Source organism: Wickerhamomyces anomalus (genome assembly GCF_001661255.1).
Source record: "Wickerhamomyces anomalus NRRL Y-366-8 unplaced genomic scaffold WICANscaffold_5, whole genome shotgun sequence".
NCBI lineage: Eukaryota > Fungi > Ascomycota > Saccharomycetes > Phaffomycetales > Wickerhamomycetaceae > Hansenula > Hansenula anomala.
In genome coordinates, this window is record NW_017567114.1 from 1,374,528 (window position 1) to 1,390,093 (window position 15,566).

Below are 15,566 nucleotides of genomic sequence, written 5' to 3' on the forward strand. Positions count from 1 at the left end.
TTCTCTTGAAAATCATATCGAGTTGAAACGAAATCAAATCAGCTTTCCTAAAACCCTTACGTCTATTGTTCTGTCATATCCTATCATAAGGCCAAAGACCGGATACGAAACCCTTCAAGCTTCATCTACATTGAATTCGTTACTCCAGAGATCTATTCTAGTTACAGAGTGTTGTCAAACCTGAATGGAAATCAAGATCGTACCGCGCCTTTCGGTTCAGAATTATTGAAAACAAACTCTTCTAATGACTGCTACAATATCACATTCAGCTCAGTTTGAAGCTAATGGAAAGAAACAGAGTAATAGCCCAACTAAGGTGCCCAACAAGTACTTGGTAAATAAACCTTTACCAATACCGTCATCGTCAAATCAAGGTGCCGATGGTGACACATTTGTTCATGAATTCAACAGAAATGATGTTAGAGAATTGATCCATACAATAACACAGGAGCTTAAAATTAAAGGTAATAAGACACCATTGGTTATATTGGCTTTCAGGCCAAAAGTTGATGATTCAAAACTTTCGTTTTTCTTGACTCAGGTGTTTCCTAATGGAACAAAACCTGCACCTATAAACGTTATTGAGAGAGCAGTGAAAAACACAGACGAGTTTACTTTGATGGCTGCTTTAAAGTATCTATGGACAAGACTACCCATGAACTCAATTATTGGCTGGGATGCCTATGAGACTTTCAAGAAATTGGAAGCTAAATCTGATTACCCCAAAAAGGCTTTTTTGGAATTTATGCCTCAATGTTTAACATCACCAGCTCATGCATCCATTGTTTATGATTTTTTGGACCTTCTTGTATCTTTATCAGCTAACGCTAAGGAGAATCAACTAAGTGGAAGAAAAATTTCCAAAATGGCTGGTATTTGGGCGTTTCATGGTCCTCCAAATTCTGCAAATTTAACCAAATCAAGATTGGACCCAACTGAAAATTCGTTTAGAGAAGGGTTGAGGGATTGGCTGCCTGCTGCTGATGCAATGTTTCATATGCTTCTTTCATTTTTGAGATCCATGTTGCCTGATGATCATAATACCAAGCTTCAATTACCAAGAACATTACAAGCTTTATTGGCTAGTAATTCTTACCCTCCACCTGATTTGACATATTCATCTTCCACATTGGTGAGCGTTCCACTTGTTACAATACGCTCAAGCTCACTTTCAAGATCGCCTATTGAACTATTGAACAAAATACCCAAAGTGTTACGTTTTGATAATCCAAATGATTTTGAAGCTAAAGAAGATTACGCACTACTGAAATCTTTGTGCAAGAATGATGCAAATATTTTGAACAAACTGTCAAATGAATCCAGAAGAATAATTGGGTTGTTGTGTAAGAAAGCAGATGAAAGTAATCTGAATGCTGGTTGGCCCGAGTATAATCCACCTGCTAACCTTTTGCAGAAACAAACAGAGGTTTTGGTTTCAAGAGTTTCTATTGATGATTACTTTATCTGGACCTGGATGTCAAGTATGTCCTTTGAGGAAACTGCAGCTAAAAAGAAGCTATTTGGTAGATCTTTAATTTCAGAATTTGTTTTTGATGGATTTAAGAAATGGATCATTGTTGAGGAACAAAATATTGAATCAAGTTTCAGAAATCATGAACCTCCTTTACCTGAGAAACCAAAGTCTCAGAAACGCAATGTTTCGGGACCTCAACCTCATTACACTTCATTACTAGGTGATGAACCTTTACCTGCTGCAAAACCTAGATCAAAGCCAAGAGTTCTACAAGAATCTCTTGTTCCAAATGGCATTCAACCACCTGTCAGAAAGACTTCAAGCTCATTGTCGCCTAAATTAGGATTCTTGAAACCATTGAAGAAATTTCACCATAATCAAAACGAGGAAAATGCCAAACCACTACCCCAGCCAGGCCTAAATCCACAACATCATAAACCATTACCAGAAGAAAGGCTGCAACATTGGGAATCGCCTGAGAAAGTTGAATCTTTGCCTGAAATTGAAACAAATCAATATAGATTAAGTATACCCCTTGATAGTTTTGGATTTGATGATGATTATGAACAACAAAAACCTGCACAGGATTCATTTTATCATTCTCAACAGCATCAAAATTATCCATATGCAACAACAAATGAATATCATACTACTGCACCACCAAGAAGAAGTGAGCAATACCAAGAGTCACCAACATATTATGATCATGATAATAGATACAATACAACCAATCAGTACGATCCCCAAAGCTACAATGCTTATGGTGAATCTGAATACAGAAATTTGAGACCACGGTCACCAAACAGAGATGTTGCACGGGAAACAAGAAATGCAATTGAGACTTTTGAAGCTCCAAGTTCTCCTCATAAAGAAAACGGTCTTCAAAATGGATCAATAGAGGATCTCACCAAGATGGTTAGTCAATTGGCGTATCAGGTGAATCAAGTTGAGTCCAAGATTGATGGTGGAGCCTCTAGACAAGGTTCTCCTGTTAGGGAATTACCATCCTTGAACAAACATGATCATCATGCTCAACCATCAGATGCCACTGTGTCTAGTTGTGAGTCATCATCAACAGTCTCAAAACCAAGGAGAAAACCACCACAGGAGAATAATGGCTACAAAGATAATGGACCACAGAATGATTATGATTACAGCCATCACTACCAACAACAACAACCACCACCTGCTGTCTATGGAACCCAAACTCCCCAAGTTCCAATGGGTAATACAAATAGGTATTCAACTGCTGAATCATTTTCAAATATTTCAAGACGATCAGATCACAGTCCAATAAGGCAACATCAACCTCCAACACCATTGAGCAAAAATGATCACGAAGGTCGGTTAAGAAGTGCTGTTACATCTGATAATACCGAGCGTGATAGTTTCTACAGTGCAACCCAGTCAATTGATCATGCTCAAGCTGATTTGAGAGAAAGTACCCCAACAACAAATCCAACCTCTGATGACTATCAAGACGCTGAAGATAAAATCATAAATGATGAAATAAAGAGGTTTTCAGGAGCTTCACAAAAGAGATACCCAGAAAGTATTATTGAAACTTATGCCGCACCATCTGTTCATCATGGTACTGATAGTGATGGTTCAACATTTACAAGCCCAACCAAATCAAACCAATCACCATATCAGAATAAAAGGTATAGTAATCCAAGCTCGAGCCCAAATAGATTACCAAATATACCTGAGCCGCTAGACACTAGTGACATTCATTACATACCCGAACCAACTGTTGACAGTGGTATTCCAATTCCAACACCATCACCACCAAGAAGTCCTATCAAAAATATTTCACCAGCCAGAGGGTATGAAAAAGATCAAAAAGTTGCTGCAGTTCAATATAATGGATCAAACTCGTCATTACAAGTTCCAGCAAACAATTATGCTCAAAGTGCTGAATCTTTCAACAATCAATTTGATGCTAGAAGATATTCACCAGATAATCGTTCTTATAACAGTCAAAATAGTGATGAAAGAAGCTCAATTCCTTCAAGACAAAGTCGTTCACAACAGGTTCCTGGAGCGAGCACATCATCCCAAAGTTTGAATTCCAATTCAAATTACCAACCAAAGGGATTAGAGTCTCAAAGCTACACTGCACCTCAGCATTACTCTACACCCCAACGCCAGAAAGCTCCACCTGCAACTTCACCATATCGCGTTTCACCACCTGGTCAACAACAATATTCAAATCAAGTTTCTCATCAACAAATGTATAAATCACCACCACCAAAAGGGCCTGGAAATTTTGGTACACCATCCCCTGGACATGGCTCAAACTTATCAGTTCCACAATCAGCACCACCACCAAGACAAAGATCACCAAGAGGTATGCCTATTGGAGCACAAAGACCTCAATCAGTTTCACCTGCTCGCAGTCAAGGTTTTTCAAGATCTCATCAACCACCACCTCAAGGCTATTATCCACCACCACCTCAAGGATATTACCCACCACCACCTCAAGGCTATCCTGGATATGGTGCTCCTCCACAAGGCTATCCTCCTCAAGGCTATTATCCACCACCACCGCAAGGTTATTATCCACCGCCTCCACAAGGTTATGGTTATCCTCCAGCTCCAGGTTTCAGCCATCAACCATCACCACCACCACCAGCCAATTCAACCAATGCTGCAACAAATGGTGCCAGTGAATATGCGATTGGGCATTTACCAACAGCAGGTGGTGTAAACAAGTTGCATAGAGTCAACAAGACTGATAAGAAGAATCTACGTAATGCTTTGACACAAGGTGATTTTGGTATTTGAATGTACAATTTTTTCATGAGATAGGACAATTGTTATATATAAAGAATAAAGAATAGTGTAAATATTGATCTATATATGTAGTATAAGTACTAGTGTTTGTATGAGTACCAGCTTCAACTTCTTTATTGGATCTTTGACACATTCTTTATCAGGTTTCCGATAAGGAACACGGAAAAAAAAAGACGCGTCTCATACACCTAAAATGGAGATTCACGTGACTTTTGTTTACAAATTCAAAAAAGATGCGTTTTTGCGAACAATTATAACGAAAACCACAAAACAGAAAAGAATTTGAAAGCAGAAAAATATTCGCTACGCTATATATGGTGATTGAAGGGAACGAATTTGCTATTTTTCATTCATTTTATCAATCATACATTATCAAAGAGCAGCACACATTCACAGAGACATTTATAACTTGATTACAAAATGACAGACCGTGAAGCAGATTCTCCACAAAGAAGAGCAAAGTTGTTGTCACCACCAATCTCTCCAGAGGGAAAGCTTGCTGCTCAAAAGAGAAGGCTGGATGAAACAGAAGCAAGTTCAACTCAAGCCAAAGATAGTGAATGGATGGAAATTAAACCTCAACCAGCCAAAAAGAAGCAGATTATGAATTTCCTTGGTGCATATAATTTACCACAATTGAAAAAGAATTCAACCAAGAGCAAGCCATCCAAGAAAAGTCCACCAGCTCCATCATCATCGTCATCCTCCTCCTCCTCATCAACACCTTCTGATAAATCTGAAGAATCTAAAAAGGAAGAAGAGCTAAACATTGAAGAGGCTTCTGTCGATGGGTCTCAAAAGGCTTCAAAGAACTCAACAGAAAATGTGGCTAGTCGTGAATACGATACCAGATCAAAAAAGAAAACATCACCTTCCACATCTACACCCTCCTCATTATCATCATCAGCATCCACTTCAGAAGCTAATACAGATGAAGTCACAGATTTGAAAGAGAAGCTAGTTGAAGCAAAAAACAACGGGGAAAAGGGAGAGTTTTTGAGATTGAGTACAGTCAGTTTGATTCATGACCTTCCACTTGAAGATATTCCAAATTTTGAACCAAAGATCGAACTGAATGATGAAGAATTTTTGAAAATAATTAAAAAACTAGGATTGACTTATAAGCTGGAGGATGGTGAAACAAAGGAAACAACAATAAAGAATGTTCTCAAACTAACTGATCAACAGTTTATTGAGACAAACAAACGTTTCTTCGCTGAAAAGGCCAGAAGAACATATAACGAGCAAACATTCAAGAAGACAGATGCACAAAGAGCTTGTAAGATTGATGTGAACAAAACTTCTAAGCTTTATGAAATTTATCAAGCTTGTGATGCTCTTGATGATGATTTATTCAGATACTGAGTATCTTTGGTTTCCTAGTTGAATTGTGAATTAAGTGATTTGGTTTTAAGTTTTAATTGAATTTCCATGAGCAGCTGTTGGATAGTGAACATTTTATTATTATTATGGGAATGGGTAATTTAGGGATAGTATAGGAAAGGATAACAGGATAGTTGGAATTGGGTTTTTTGAATACTGACGTGTAGTTTGTTTTAGTTTCTCGAGGATTTTTCAGTTTTAGCACGATGATTACATAACACTGGCGAAAAGAAAAAGTTGTAGATGAAGAAATCAAGAACACGAGTAAACCTCACAATTTTACTATCACAAATCACTCTTTAAAATGGCAAAGTCAATGATTGTTACCTTGAATGTCCCTAGTGAATCGTTGAGGAAGTTCCCAGCTGCAGACTTCACTCCAAAAAAGAGACGGAAAAGCTCAACTTCCAACGCCCATCCAAGTACAAATATCGCAACACCAACTCCTGTGAAGAAAGAATCAAGTTTAAATACTCCAATACCCAATTCCAGAGGTAGTACTCCATCAGCATTAGAGGATGGTAGAAGAAGAGCACGCGGTGGCCGTGGTGGAGCCAAAGGTTCCAAAAGATCATTACTATCGTCTCCAGCCCCAGAAGGATCAATCAAGCAAGAAACTCCAAGTACAGCGCCAGCGACTTCTTCTACTAGTTCAACAAACCATCCAACTGTGAAATCAACTCTTTCAAAATCAGTGGGAACTGGTGGTGGATCTTCAGGTGCAAATGGAGATGATGATAAATTGGATAAATCAGGTGCACCTGTTAGAAAATGGACTAAGAAACCTATAGATATTATAAGTTTCACTGGCTATAATATTGAGTTCAAAAGTTGGACCGGTGCTGCTAAAGGAAAAGAGGATAAGGTTGTAAAGCCAAAAGACGAAGAAGGTGAGAAAGATGTTAACAAGGGTTCATTCAAAGTTCAAATAAAGCTGAATAATAAGGCATTAGATGTGGATGAAGATAACGCTGGGGGTGACTCAAGAGACCAATCACCTGCGTTAATGGATGATGCTTCTTCCATTGTGACTACACCAGAGGGCTCTAATGCCATGACACCTGTTCCATAAACTATTTGGCTGGAAATATAAAGAACACGAGAAATTTAGAATTGATCTCAGGAACCAGGGCTGATGATATTGTCCCTTGAAAAAGTGATATTGTGACCTCAAGAGTTGAAAAACCTGCTCTTTCCATCCTATCGGTGGATCAGCTGAACAAAGTTTAGTTAGGGAGGACGTGCAATAACTTTTGGCCTTTAATGAAAATGCTTATGAATCCCACTTGCAAAATGTAGAAAAGGATTCCAAATGCCTTTCAGTGTCTTGTTTATGAGTGATAGTCCCAGTGCATTAGAAGTCTTAATCCAGAATCTTGATTTTGGGGGTTGGATCTTGGAAACGTTAGGCAATATTGCCATAATTGTTCAGTGGAATGAGATCCTTCACAAGTTACAACTAACATCATCGCTGTTACAATGCTCATCTTACGGAATTATACGAGTGAAGTTAGCGACAATTTGTAAACGGCTGCAGTATGACAAGCCGTAAACTGAGTTAGCAACAGATGCGTAAGTCTGGTGGATCTTCAGACTCAAGTTTCAACTTTCAACTACACTAATTACTTCAGTACGCTCACCTCAACAATCAACTCCTATGCTAACTATCGAAATATAAAAACAAAACAGAAACCACCTTCCTTCAATACCCATTCTCTTCATCATCACAAATCAAAGTCTTCTAGAAGACTCAGCTCGTACATAATTCCACCTACAAGCCAAAAGAATCCTGTCAATTGATTTCTGAAAGATAAAAAAAAGCTTGAATTTCCTGAAACGCCACAGTTTTTTCTCTTCCGAAAAATCAGGAAACGACAGTGGCCAAAAAGGAACCAATACACTTATTCTTTCAAGGACCAGGTCAATGGTTATCTTATGCCTTAGATAGAATCCTTAATGAGCTCTTCATGATCTCAAGGAATTTCAATTGACTTGACCTTATCTCGTTTGACTTACTACTGCGTGGACGCACCATCAGCACAACTCTGGCTGATAAGGTGAATTGGCCCTGATTTGAATAATCTATCGTGCATCCTGGATAATTTGAAATAAGCAGGATTGACTGGCTGATATTTGATTCCAATTGGCCTGAAGTTCCCTGAACTCACCGTTTGAAGTTAATTTACCACTTTGAACTGGGTTTGCCCTCCATATTTGGATTTGATTGCCATAATTAACTCATATGGCTGCTTCCACTTCATGTACAATAGATCAGCCATTGGAATTGGATCTAAGCTGCCACTGAATCACATCATCATCAGAATCGGTCACAGACAATAGAGATTGCTAGCAGGCTGTTGGTGTATAAGTATCAAGTGAATTATCCTCATTTTACATATAATTCTCATAATGAGACCCTTTCACACAAGAAAAGGATATATACCAGTACCCAGTGAAGGTGAACCTTCATCAACTAATCATCAAAACCAATCAATAGAAATGGGTATCTTTGGTAACAGGTCTAACAAAGACAGTATAGTCACTTCAAGTGACGAGGTTGAACTTGATGGGTCGCAATACAGAATAGATGGTCAAGATAAGAATAGAACAGCATCAGACATTGAACATAACATCCCCAGCGATAGATCAGCTAAAAATTCAATTAAAGGAGATGTTATTGAAATTGAGAGTGACAACCTATCTTTCATAAGTGGTGATATATCTTTGATGGACAATTCTCCATATCCTGAAGTTCGTGAAGTTGTCCCAAATACAGATGATCCTTCAATTCAAATAAACCATTGGAGAACTTGGGTACTAACTACAATATTTGTCATTGTATTTGCCGCTGTTAACCAATTCTTCTCATTACGTTATCCAAGTTTAACCATCAATTTTCTTGTTGCCCAAGTTGTTGCTTATCCAATTGGTAAATTCATTGCCAAAATTATGCCAGATGTGAAATTCAAATATTCTTGGTTCAACCTAAATCCAGGCCCTTATACAATTAAAGAACATGGTATTTTAACAATCTGTGTTGCTTTAACATCATCTACAGCTTATGCTATGAATATTTTAATTTCCCAAACAAATTTCTTCAATAGAGATTTTGGTATAGGATATGAAGTTTTGTTAGTCTGGACAACCCAATGCTTGGGATATGGATTAGCTGGACTAACAAGAAGATTTATTGTTGACCCTCCAAGTATGATTTGGCCACAAACTTTGATCTCAGTCTCAATGTTTGAAGCTTTACATTCTTCAAGAATTGACAAGACCATTGTCAATGGATGGAAAATTTCAAGATACTATTTTTTCTTGATTGTGATGATTATTAACTTTGTTTGGTATTGGTTCCCAGGTTTCATCTTTACAGGATTATCTTATTTCAATTTTATTTTATGGGGCCCATTAACTAGACATAATTTTGTTGCAAATTTCATATTTGGTGTCGTTGGTGGGATTGGTGTCATTCCAATCACATTTGATTATACACAAATTTCCCAAGCAATGTCAGGCTCTGTTTTCGCTACGCCATATTGGGCTATTGCAAATACTTATGCTTCAGTTTTCATTTTCTTTGTTTTATTGTTGCCGATCTTGTATTTCACAAATACTTGGGATGCTAAGTATTTACCAGTCATTTCAACTTCAACTTTTGATAACAGACAAAAAAAATACAATGTTACCAGAATCCTAGGTGATAATTTCGTTATTGATAAGCAAAAATATAGGGAATACTCACCATTATTTGTGCCCTTTTCATATTTATTAAGTTATGCATTGAATTTTGCTGCCGTGGTTAGTATTTTTTTCCATTGTTTTTTGTATCATGGTAAAGATATCTATCAAAAAGTTAGGGATTCAAGAGCAGGCGGTCAAGATATTCATAGAAGATTGATGCAAAACTATAAAGAAGTTCCAGATTGGTGGTATGCTGTATTGTTTGTGATCTTTTTAGCCTTATCGTTTGTTACAGTCTGTCATTGGGATACTGGATTTCCAGCATGGGGGTTAGTGATTGCACTGTTGATCAGTATTGTTACTTTTATCCCTGAAGGTATTATCGAAGCTTTATCAAATCAAGAAGTTGGATTGAACATTATCACAGAATTAATTTGTGGTTATATGTTGCCTTTCCGTCCAATGGCTAATCTATTGTTTAAAGTTTATGGGTTTATTGTTATGAGACAAGGTTTAAACTTATCTAGGGATTTGAAATTGGGCCTTTACTTGAAAATTGCACCTCGTATGTTGTTCTTTATCCAGATCTATAGTACATTACTAGCTGGTGTTACACAAGTTTTGGTGCAAAGATGGATGAGATTTCATATCAAAGATATTTGTTCAACTTCCCAACCTGATGGATTTATCTGTGCAAGTGGTCGTACTATAACAAACGCTGCAATTATTTGGTCAATTCCACAGTATTTATTCACTCCAGGACAGAAATACTCTCCATTGTTATTATTTTTCATTATTGGCCCAGTTTTCACTATTGGCGCTTGGTTATTACATAAAAAATGGCCACATAGATGGATCGGTAAGATTAATGCTCCATTATTCTTTGTTGGGCCTGGTAATATTCCACCATCCACACCATATAACTATAGTTGCTATTTCGCTCTGTCTTTTCTAATAAACAAGGTTAAAAACAGATGGCCAAGATGGGATGCTAAATACAGGTATGTGATGGGTGCAGCAGTGGAGACTGGAGTTGCTGTTGCCGTTGTTATTGTGTTTTTATGTGTTCAATACCCAGGTGGTACCCTAAAATGGTGGGGGAATACTGTTTACCGTGATACTATCGACTTCAAAGGTACTCCATTTTATACATTGGGTAAAGGTGAAACTTTTGGACCAGATAAATGGTGGTGATAATATACGTACCGTTAATTTAATAATCTCAGAAGCGGAAATGTGTTGTATTAAAAATGTACATAAGAGGAATCTCTTTTTTTTTAAAGACTGTATTGGAATTAGAAGAATAGAACGATTGAAGAAACTAGAAGTGTAGAGTATAATAAAGCTGAAACTGATTTGTATGACAATTTGATTGAAACAGCACTTGATCTGCTATGGCTTGAAGAGGATGAGGATGATGAAGTTGAACCTGTTGAGGAAGAACCACCACCTTGAGAGCTTGAAGATACTTCACCAGAAGTGTTTGCTTTGTTAATATCAGCAGTGGAGGTCCAGTTATTTGATCTTAATGCAGATACACTACTATCACTAACTGTTATACCATCCCAACAGTATTCTTGGAAACATCTTGAACATTCTTCAGATTGTGTTTGATTGTTACGTTCTTGTTCACGACGAATAATTGCACAAGAAACACATTTCTGCCAATCTTGATCAATTGTTAAGTTATATCTTGAAGCAACTTCATAACCGTTTTGAATCATTGAAAGTTTTTCATCCTCATCATATTCCATTTTGAAAGTTGATGTGTTTGACCAATAAGTGTATGGAGTATTTGCAATATAAACAACTAATGGAGGGATTGTAGTTAAACCTGTCATGTTTGAGGCATTACAACCGAAAAATGTTGGTTTTTGAGTTAAATTGAGACCAATAAAAGTTTCTTTATCTGGAACATATGGGAATGAAGTACCATTACCTTGAACAGAGAATTGACGTTCATAAGTTGCGATTAATGAAGCACCATTGGGGAAAGAATCATTAGTATCAGCTGAATTATCAAATGCAAAGATGATGTCAAGATCACGTTCCGGTTGGACTAAAGGTGCTAATGGAACATTTTGTAAATCTTCACCACCATCACATAGGTATAAAGTTTCATCTTCAACAATTGTGCGAACTGTTGAATGATTTGAATGATAAAATGGATTAGGATTATAAATTGCAATATCATCGAAATCTTCACTTAAATTTTGTAAAAAATCTTCAATTAGATTGTAAACTGCACCTTTGATACCTGTTGTATTCAGTTGTAAAAGAAATTGGTTGAATAAGGAAGATGAGGTACCCAAGACGAACCCAGCGTTATCAAAACCCATAATACATTGATCAGCTTGAGGAACACCATTGTTCACTTCAGTACCCAAATATTTCAAGTCAGTGAATGCGTAAACAGAAGGATCCCAAGAGCCCATTTCAAAAGGATTAAACTCAAAAACGGTTGAATTTAAGTTAACAATTGTGGAACCTGGTGTTCTACCATCTGCAACACTAATTGGGAATGGCATTTCAGCATTTTGGAAAACTTCAACATCTCTTAATGTAGAAAAGGTTAACCCAATGTCACCATCATTTTCTCTGCCAAAAAATTGATAAGATAGAGCTCTTCCCCAAATATCTGTTAAAGAAGTGTTAAAATGGGCATCTCTTTTGGCATCAATAGCATCGTCAATTTCATCCCATTGATTAAAAGTTTTGAAAATATTCCAACCACCACTTGCAAAAATTGAATGCTCCAAGTTCCAAATAGTAGTATTTCCAATCAATTCTTGAACACTTGTCCAATTGTTCAATGCTAGAGTACCAGTCAACCAATTACCACCTGATAGACCGGATAAATAAGTTGCAGATTGTAATAGCCCACCAAGACCAGTATCATTTGCACCATGTGTTCTATCATCTAAGGCACTAATTTGACCAGCACCACAAAGCATAGCTCTATAACCACCACCAGAGAAGGCTAAACCAATATTAATTGAACCATTAACGTTATCAAAGAAATCATCAATGTTGAAATCTTGTAAATCGGCTCTCTCCAAGAATTCTCTTAGTGCTTCATCTGTGATTTCATGTCTTTTATCTAACCAGTCTTTCTCATCCTCACTCAATGAATGGGCTTCTCTAACCAAATTTGAGCTTCCTGAAGTACTTCTCTCGGGACAACTGACATTTCCTGGAGCATAACCACCTGTCGGAGAGTAAGCCGAAGCTAGAGCGATAGCGTTTGTTATAAGGAAAAGAGTGTTTAGCTTCATGGTTAACCTCTTCTGTTAGCCATTGATTGAAAGAGCTAGTTAACGAGCGAAGGAGCAAAATGATTAGTTTTATAAAAAGTCAGGTTCTCTTTATAACCAAGCCTGTTTTTTTTTGTTATGCATTTCGTTTTTTTTTTGAATCCGACATGCCGCTTTTTTGGAAGCTGCAAACAGCCTGAAATTGGCCCGAAAGCTAGGGTTAATTTATTACATTAGTGAATGAATTCTGATTCAAAGCTTTCGAGTTCCAAGGATTACGATCTGGCTCTATGTTCTGCTCGGTCAACCACTTTGTTCAGCTTGGTTTGGATCTTTTTGACCGGGGTTTGACCATGATGATGTAAAGCGAGATCTCGAATGGATGTTATGGGAAAAAGCTGTAATTCGAATCAAGGTATATCCAAAGCTTAGCCTTCTCAAGAATAGACTCTCTACAATGGGGAACCAAAGGTTTTCAACCTGTAAAATGAAGAGGATAAGGCTTTAAAGTGGTCTCTTGAAATTTGATTCCAGAAGTCGCTTTAAAATAACCGAAGATGGCAGTACAGCTTCACACGCGTGCTTGCACCCTGAAACCACGCCCAAAGTCTATTAAAGGCTTGAAGTTGAGACACCGAGCGATGACTTTGCTAGTGAGCATGTCTACTTTATCAAGCTCAAAAGTACTATTAAAAGCATCAAGCTCCAACGTGTTTACTTATGATAGTGCTGTGCGTTATAAATGATTGTAGATCTGCTCAATCTACGTGAACCATGGATTCGCTTCAGAACCAAGTAAAGAGCTATACACTAATATTCAAGAAGTTTTTCGGGAAATAACCATTTTAAAGCTTCTATAATGCTCCCAGAACAAATTTAAACCACCTTTCTTCACTTTCTTCACCTTTATCCCACTCTAAATGCTCAATCTCTGGTTTGTCTTTATTTGGTGGGTTTTTCTCAAAGTGTCACCGTTATTTGGTTGCAAAAATAGCAGAATGTGTCCCTTACCGATAAAATATCAGTCAAAAAGAAAAAATTAAATTAAGCGCGTTTTTATTGTAAAGGTACAAACTTCAAAGTATTGGAAAGATAGTGGCTCAGTGATTGCTTGGTGATAAAGAATGCTTCAGGATGTTTGAGAACAAGGTATTGACGTCGAAGAAGTCTGCTGTGAAGAAAGAGCAGTTGAGATTGTTGAAAAACTATTCAAAGCTGCAAGAGAGAAAGAAAAGAGCACTAGTGGAAGCTGATCCTTCATGTAATCAATATTATGAGGATTCTGTGGATTTGAAAAGAATAAGGAATTTTGCTCCTGAAGACACTTATGAAATATGGATACAAGAACCTCACTTGAATAAGAATTTCAGAAGATTTAAAGGTGGGAAGAATAAGAAGCTGAATAAAAAGACTAAAAATGAACAGGAGTTTGAACAACAACAAGAAGAATTAGAAGAGGAGGAGACTGATAGTGAAGATGAAGAACTCGAAGATGTAAATGAAAGTGACAGAGTGACAAGAGCAAAGGCCCATTACATCATTCAAAAAAATGGTCTTGAAATTCTACCACACATAAACTCAGATCATGGGCTAGATAACTCATCGACATCTTTCCCCCTTTACAACAATGTATCATACACCAAAAAACATACAATGGTTGTTTCAAAATTACTACATCTGAACATACTGAGGAAGAATTGGCAAGTTGCTTATAGATGTTTCAGTTTGCTTATAAGGCTTCATCATGTGGACATAAGAGCAATATGGGCATTAGGTATTGAAATACTCACCAGACTAGCCGAAGAAAAGTTTTTGAAAACGCAGCCCGAAGGATCTGTTGATGAATATAAACTAAGGACAAACTTTCATAATACTGAAATTTCATCACAACTTGAATTATTCAAAGATGAACAATTTATTGCTTGGTTACAAACATTTTATCCTATAAATTGGGTGCTGAATCCCAATACAAATTATGTTCAGTTACCTTATAGAGTTGGAACAAGGGATACACCACCAGTTTATATGGTGAATCTAATATGGACTTTGATTATGAAGCAGAATTTTAAAAAAGTTAATGAAAAATTATCAGAACTATTGTTACAAGCACCTTATCTTGATGATGGGATTTATTACTTCTTACAGGGGTTTTCATATCAATTGGAAGCTTCGAATCTGAGCAAGCTACAAACAGTTGATAGTCAACAGGTAGAAAAATTAATGTCTGATGCTAAGAAATTTTATCAAGATGCTAAAGAACGCGATGCTGTCTTCCCTGAAGAATTAATTAATAATGATTTGACTTTAATTGAAAAAAGGGTTGCAAATAATGTTAAACTACAAACTAGTGATGAAGAAGGAGAGACCAAAGATTCAACCTTATCTAGCGCAGAAGAAGAAGCTGGAGATTTCACCAAGATTGAAGATGAAAAAGATTTACCAAATGATTTTAATACACTTGAAAGAGAAAGAAATCCAGATAGTGAACAAGAAGATGACGATGAAGATGATTATCGAAATTCAAATTCATTTAGTAACAAGTTTGATAATGATGATTTAGCTAATGATAGTGATGATTAATGTTAAATAGATAATTTATGTGTTTTGAGTTATGTCGATATATGTACACTTTGTATGTTCATAGGTTCATTAAAATTAAAATCATACACATCGTGACACTATCAATCTCCTTATTCAATATTACCAGCCCCTTCATTTCTCTTTTCAAGCTTTTCTTTCATCTCATTTGAATCAGCTTGTAATTGCTTCATTTCTTCACGAATTTTTTGCAACTCCAATTTTAAGGATTCATTAGAATCAAACCCATCAGAGCGAACACTGTTATCTTCATCCTGTTTTCCGGTTCTTTTACTAAATTTCAATGGCTCTATTTTTTGTTCTTGTGATATTTTTTTGATCTGTGCAGTGACACTATCATTTAATTTAACTTGATATTCATCATTATTTGGTGAGGC

At 36.8% G+C, this 15,566-nt stretch overlaps 6 protein-coding genes across 6 annotated transcripts; 5 read left to right on the plus strand and 1 right to left on the minus strand.

Annotated features, from left to right (window-relative positions):
* Positions 1-244: 244 nt before the first annotated feature.
* On the plus strand, positions 245-4,261 carry MSB1 (Msb1p; the record flags this gene model as incomplete). The annotated part of the gene is made up of 1 exon (XM_019185095.1): positions 245-4,261. The coding sequence occupies one exon, from the start codon at positions 245-247 to the stop codon at positions 4,259-4,261; it is 4,017 nt and encodes a 1,338-aa protein (XP_019037693.1).
* Positions 4,262-4,690: 429 nt separating this feature from the next.
* Positions 4,691-5,635, plus strand: WICANDRAFT_80622 (uncharacterized protein; the record flags this gene model as incomplete). Its single annotated transcript, XM_019185096.1, has 1 exon — positions 4,691-5,635. The coding sequence occupies one exon, from the start codon at positions 4,691-4,693 to the stop codon at positions 5,633-5,635; it is 945 nt and encodes a 314-aa protein (XP_019037694.1).
* Positions 5,636-5,957: 322 nt separating this feature from the next.
* On the plus strand, positions 5,958-6,725 carry WICANDRAFT_80623 (uncharacterized protein; the record flags this gene model as incomplete). The annotated part of the gene is made up of 1 exon (XM_019185097.1): positions 5,958-6,725. The coding sequence occupies one exon, from the start codon at positions 5,958-5,960 to the stop codon at positions 6,723-6,725; it is 768 nt and encodes a 255-aa protein (XP_019037695.1).
* Positions 6,726-8,152: 1,427 nt separating this feature from the next.
* On the plus strand, positions 8,153-10,531 carry OPT1 (oligopeptide transporter OPT1; the record flags this gene model as incomplete). The annotated part of the gene is made up of 2 exons (XM_019185903.1): positions 8,153-8,243; positions 8,322-10,531. The coding sequence occupies 2 exons, from the start codon at positions 8,153-8,155 to the stop codon at positions 10,529-10,531; spliced, it is 2,301 nt and encodes a 766-aa protein (XP_019037696.1).
* Positions 10,532-10,632: 101 nt separating this feature from the next.
* PLB3 (lysophospholipase) lies at positions 10,633-12,612 on the minus strand (the record flags this gene model as incomplete). The annotated part of the gene is made up of 1 exon (XM_019185098.1): positions 10,633-12,612. The coding sequence occupies one exon, from the start codon at positions 12,610-12,612 to the stop codon at positions 10,633-10,635; it is 1,980 nt and encodes a 659-aa protein (XP_019037697.1).
* A 1,113-nt stretch (positions 12,613-13,725) lies between these two features.
* Positions 13,726-15,171, plus strand: RRN11 (Rrn11p; the record flags this gene model as incomplete). Its single annotated transcript, XM_019185099.1, has 1 exon — positions 13,726-15,171. One exon carries the CDS (start codon positions 13,726-13,728, stop codon positions 15,169-15,171), a length of 1,446 nt encoding a protein of 481 aa, XP_019037698.1.
* Between the last annotated feature and the right edge of the window lie 395 nt (positions 15,172-15,566).